The sequence below is a fragment of the Mustela nigripes genome, chromosome 6 (assembly GCF_022355385.1).
Source record: "Mustela nigripes isolate SB6536 chromosome 6, MUSNIG.SB6536, whole genome shotgun sequence".
Lineage (NCBI taxonomy): Eukaryota > Metazoa > Chordata > Mammalia > Carnivora > Mustelidae > Mustela > Mustela nigripes.
Window position 1 is genome coordinate 20,490,097 of NC_081562.1, and position 6,000 is coordinate 20,496,096.

The 6,000-nt window shown below is 47.8% G+C and overlaps 1 protein-coding gene across 3 annotated transcripts in view; it reads right to left on the reverse strand.

The window, feature by feature from the left end:
- The window catches only part of ANO4 (anoctamin 4), a 457,591-nt gene extending 454,955 nt beyond the window's left edge, over positions 1–2,636 (reverse strand). For 2 of the 3 annotated variants that reach the window (XM_059402257.1, XM_059402256.1), the window contains exon 1: positions 2,427–2,636. In XM_059402257.1, the coding sequence (XP_059258240.1) occupies positions 2,427–2,547 (121 nt within the window). In that variant the 5' untranslated portion in view covers positions 2,548–2,636. The remainder of the gene's footprint in view (positions 1–2,426) is intronic. The other variant, XM_059402258.1, reaches the window with a different exon arrangement.
- Positions 2,637–6,000: the final 3,364 nt, after the last annotated feature.

Genomic DNA, 6,000 nt, shown 5'->3' on the forward strand with positions numbered 1-6,000 from the left:
AAAACTGCATCATCCATTGAACATATATTTGTTAGAGTGCATATTACAGCTACTGACTACCTGAATTTCATTTCACATTTCTAGAAGATAGGAGTCTAGATGGTTGTCTGAAAGTAAAAATTCATGCTAAAATGTGAAAGAACAAGTTCCAATATAGGATCAAAAATGCATATTTAGATGGGAAGCTAATGAGGTTTACTGGAGGCTGCTGCTAATGAAATGCATACATAAGCCAAATTTCTCCCTCAGGATCCTAAAACACACAGTCTACAGTATAACTGTTCATTCTCCTGGCAGCCCCGGTGCTAAAGATAGGACTAAGGCCTTTATTAAATCAGTCAAATGAATATAAAAATTGAAACCTATAAATCCCGGGTAAGAAACTTAGATCATCCCCCATCATGATAGCTAAACCCAAATCCAACAGAACTGAAAGGGAACATTTTTTTAAAGCAGTTCAGTTGTCAGAGATGATTTGTAGAATGTTCCAGAGCTGGACCAAGCTCTCATCAGATAATGATCTCAACAGCATTCAGCGGATAAGGAATATGTTGACTGTGCTCAAATTTGTTTTTCCTTAACTCATTCACCAGGATGGAATCCCTGATGAACTAACTTATCTTGTCATGTCTTGGGTCACTTCGCTATGGACCAAAGAATTAATGTTTACTCTGTGGTCAAATGTATTCACCACTCTAGGGATGAGGAAGGAAGACAAGTGTGAAGAATATATTTAAAATAGTGCAAATTCTAATTGATATATTTATTTAAATCTACTTTAGTTCCCTTTAAGGTCCTAAAGAGAAACCTGTGTAAGTTGACCCCCACAAAAGTCACACTTTTAATTACTGAAATACACTTGCTTTTCAAAAAACAATTTCACTCTTTCTGAATTCATTTTCTCTACCTGGGTGCCCAATTAAGCTTTTGAAGTTTCTAGAAATTTAAAGAACTGATTATTACTATCACTGACAGTATCCACAGGGCACCATGCGAAATCTAACATAATGGATACTTCTGATAGAAAAAAAGTGTAAAAATAGATATCTGCCAATGAATATACCTAAAAGACTATCGGAATGCTGGATTATCCTTAGATGGCAACCCAAGAATAACAATGTTATGTGTTAAATGTGCAGGAGGAGTAAGAACAATTCACAGCCCAGCAGAAGATGCATTAAGTTTAAAACACACACACACACACACACACACACACACACCCCAGTAGTATGCAGTTTGTAATCTTCTCACAGTTCTTTATCAGTTCACAAAGATCAACTGCAAACCCTCAGGACCACCTGAGTGGTCATTTTAAACAGTTTAGATTCTCCCCTACCCCTCACCCCCCCCCCCAAAAGAAAGACCAACTGCTTTAACCTTGGGAAAATGGCAGGTGACATCACTGGCCTGGAGATGAAGTCTCCACACCAAAAAGCAGCAAATTTCCTCCCACTAACTCCAGGCTTGGAGAGGTCCCCGCAAAACCTTCTCCAACAATTCTCATTATCTTCACGTTTAAAACGCCAAAACTAGATGTTATCACAGCAACTGATTGCAAGCCCGGGAAGGGGGTGGGGGAGGTCTACTTGAGTTTCAGCCTCCTATAACCAATCTCAGCAGCATCTCTGACAAAGGTCTACACAGAATTGCTTTTTTCACACAAGCAGTAATATTGATAAAAAGCCTTGTGGGCTTCCCCATTGTGCTGGGATTTCTAGCTGAGCTGGAAACCTTCATACTGTGATTTTGCTTTCCTTAGAATTCTGCAATGCCTTTAAAGAAATAATAAAAATATATATTTCTTTAGCCAAAATGGGGTGGTGGTGGGGGGGGGGGGGGGTAATGCCTTCCATTTCCATGGAACTTTTATTTCCAAGCTGATTTTTTTTTTTTTGCATTAAAAACGTATTTTGGTACATATTATTTTAACCCCATAGCATCTGTCAGAGATGTTCTCATTTCTAATTTACAGATGGAGAAATACAAAAACAAACAAACAAAAAAAAGTTTAAATAACTTGCCCAAGGTCAGTCAGGGACAGAATAAGCCCTGACTGAACGAAGACCTCCTAATTCCAAGCCTCGCACCGCTAGAAACGAACTTAACACCCTTATCCCTTCCCTTCTGTGGTCTGAAGCGAGTGGAATTTTTCTGGAGACCCAAAGCTCCCAGACACCTACATTTCAGGCGTTTTTACTCCATCAACTCCTTCTGCTAATACCCCCTTCCCAGGTTTCAGGCAACTCCAACCCCGCAAAGCCTCGCCACCCCGCCCCCCAGTCCCACGCCCCCGTGCGCTGCACCCCCCCTCCCTTCCGTCCTGCCCCTCCCGGGAGCCGAACCCCGAAGTTCCCCGGGGTGCTCGGACGGCTTCCCGGCCCCGCCCGCTCCAGCCTCCCCGAGAGCCGGCGACCGCCCGCCGTTACCGTATGCCGTGAGGGAGGCCATCCTGGCTCGCGTCCTGCCCAAGCTGGCCAGGGCGTCGGCCAGAGCGGCCGCCTGCACGCCGCGCCCCTGGACGGTCGGCCCCTGGCCCCGCGAGTGCATGCGCTTGGCTCCCGCGGCGCCCGGCCGCCCCGCTCCTGAGCATGCCCAGTCAGCCCGCCGCGGTCGCCCCGGAGAGGTGCCCGCGGCTCGCAGGTGCCCCCGGCCGGGTCTCGGTTGCAAGGGCGTGGGGAGCGAGGGCGCAGACGGTCAGCCGCGCTTCGGTCCCCGCACTTCCAGTGTCCGCGGGGATTGAACCTGCAGCGCAGGACTGGCGACCAGGAGAGAGGAGGAGCGAAGCAAGCCGTGGGAGGTGCCGGGCGCGCGGCGGATGCGGCCCCTACGGGCAGACGTCGGGCGGGACCCGACTGGATCCACTCCAAGCAGGGTGCCCCTCCAGGTGGAGGCGGTAGAGTCACGCGGGCAAACGTGGGGTCGGGGAGTCCGGAGCGCGCCACAGCGCCATAGCCTCTCGGACCTCAAGCCTCCAGCTCTTTTCCTAAAGAAGCAGGTGGTGGCACTGACCGCCTATAACTCTGGGGCGCAATTCCCAGCCTAGAGGACAGACAGTCTCAGGAAGGGTTTGCCTCTGAGGCCAAAGCCCAGACGAGAGTGGCAAATGAGTCCTGTGGATTTTTATTAATGAACTCCTTCACCACCAAGTACAGAATTCTGACCCCAACAGCCCAGACCTGTCGCAGCTCACCATCCTGTCACTTTCATTGGTGCATTTGTCTCCCCCACGAGGCTCTGACCGGTGCCCTGTTCCACAGTGATTACCCGTGCATCAAACAGAGCAAAAACGCAGTTATTTGTTAAGTGACTGAATGCTCTAGCCCCGCCCAGCTCTCCCTACCGGGAAGCCCACCCATCCTACTGCGTGGGTGGGTTCTCCTTTTGGAATCAGCTCAGGGGCAAGCGGGAGGAGAAAGAGAGTGGGAAGCCCTGGGATCCCGAGTAAGGCGGCAAGGAAGAACAGGAAAAAAGGGAAGGCCGCCCAATGACCCAGAAGCACGTGGAGCTTTGCCATTCCCAAGAACAAACTGGTAAGAAGTTGGGAGAACAGGAAAAAGGGAGAGGCTATCCAGTGACGCACGCGCTTGAGGTCAAGAGGACTGGAGTTTCGCTAGTCCCAAGAGTGAATTCACAAGCCCATGAGTGCCCCTCCGCGGAGCGGGAGGGCTTTCCACTGGCCTGGTCACCAAGGGAAGCGGCCTTGAAATCCACCAGCGTCCAACAAATTGAATGGCGAAGAGGTCGAGGCTATCAACTGTGTTTGGGGTTGTACCAATTCGGATGGAGGCACAGAGAGGGCAGAGAAATCTATGGAACGCAAGACTGGGCGTTTCTTTAGGAAGCTTTCCGCACATTCCTGCTCTGGCGGCTGAAGACCCTGGGCATGCTCGGTCTAACCCTATCATCAGCTTTTTGCTCTGACGACCCTCCTGCCCCTCCCCCTCTCCTGCTCTTCTGGGAGGGCAGCTAGGTGACCCGTGGTGGTGGAGGCTCAGGGATGAAATATCAGTGCCCACACTTCCTTCGCCTTTGTAATAAGTGGAAAGGGCGTCGGGGAAAGGGCGCCCTGGGGAGTGAGAGCGTATAGATCTGACAGTTTATGCTGGCTAGGCCAACCAACCACCAGCGTGGACGCTTAGTCGAGACACTTGCTCTGAACCTTCATTTTCCCCATCCCTAAAGTGAGGGTAGCCATTGTTACTGCCATGCCCACCTCACAGGACGACAGCTGGGGTTAGGTGGAATGCAGGTGGTTTCATCCCTGAGGCCTCTGAGGCACTGTCTTGGACGTTGCTCCTGCCTTGAACTTGCCTCCTGAGAGCTGCCATATGCTTCTCCCTTTAGTTCTCTTCAACCTCTCACTCACCTGCTCCCACACTGAATTGCTGTCCCCAGGCCTAGAGCATGTGGAAACCTGCCTCAGATCCTCTATGAGGACACCGGTGTAGCCGGAAGGTGGGCTTCAGAGCAGGTCTGCCTCCCCCAGTGCACCCCAAGGACCTCCCCCAGTTCATCCTCCAGGACCTCAGCAGCCTCCCTATCCCCCAACCTCCTAGCTCCTTAGCACCTGAGTCTGGGAGCAGGTGTCAGCCTTTCCCAACTCTGGTCCTTCTCTGTGTCACTGCTGCTACCCAAGGCCATTTTCAAGTTGTCTTCTGACTTCCAGCTTTCCTCTCCTTTTACCTCCACATTTTAGCTCAGGTAGGGTCATGAAGAAGGACAATCAAAATGAGTTACAAATTGCACTTTAATTCTTCTTGGCAGCTCTTTCTAATTAGCAAGAACTAAAATGTAGTGTCTAATTAATTAACCTCTCTTAAGGCCAAATGAACCTCTGCCCAAACAATACCACTCCAAGTCCTGGAGATATTCAGTGTCCTCAATAAAACTAAGATTGAAAATACCAGGCCTCTTGGTTGAGGAATTGATGGACAAATACATCTTAGATTTGTTAAGAATCCTGTGCTGTCTGGTGACATTGACATCTTTAAGCAGCCTCCTGCCTCCCAGTCTGGAGCAGGAGGGGGTGGTCTCCCTATCTCACATTCTTGAGGGTAACAAATATCAACAAAGAATTATGATACTGTCATGGAGCATAGGCTATGAAAGAAACCTGGCCACCAGGAGCAAGTGGTTCTTTCTGTCTTTGCAGGATTCACAGATGACTTCACCAAGGAAATGAAATTTAAAAGATGAGGTTCAGAATTTGTGTTGTTGCCAGGAAAATTTCTTAAAGACAGGCTTGTCATTCAAATTTTCTTATGTTTTATTCATCTGCCATGTTTTGGGGAGTAAAGTATGAACTGCCACAACCTTGATGAAAGCTGTGTTCTAAATCTTTCCAGGAAATGCTTTTTTTCAGATAGTAGACTGAGGAAAACTAGTTTTCTTCTCAGCATGCCCTGAGCTAGAACTATTCGATTCACTATTAACTGCCTGAATGTGATTATATTGCATTTGACAGTGGAAGAGACTGACTCTCTGTGATAAACATTTTTAATAATATTTTAATTCTGGATTTTAGTAGCTACTCTGTAAATACTCATTCTTTAAACTATGAAGCATAATTTAGTTTTCATTTGCCCATGATCAACTTGACTCCGAGTTTGGTCCATTATCAAAATTTAACAAATTGGACATTTTAAAATACCACTGTTGGACGCCTGGGTGGCTCAGTTGGTTAAGCGGCTGCCTTCAGCTCAGGTCATGATCCCAGTGTCCTGGGATCGAGTCCCACGTCGGGCTCCTTGCTCAGAGGGAGCCTGCTTCTCTCTCTGCCTCTGCCTGCCATTCTGTCTGCCTGTGCTCGCTCTCTCTCTCTCTCTCTCTGATAAATAAATAAAATCTTTAAAAAAAAAATAAAATAAAATAAAATACCACTGTTAATGATTGATCAAAATTTATGTCCCTACCTCCTCTGTATTCCTGTAACACTTAATATACTTGTATATCACTTATTATAGCAACAATAGAGAATTATAACTACATATTAGATCGTTT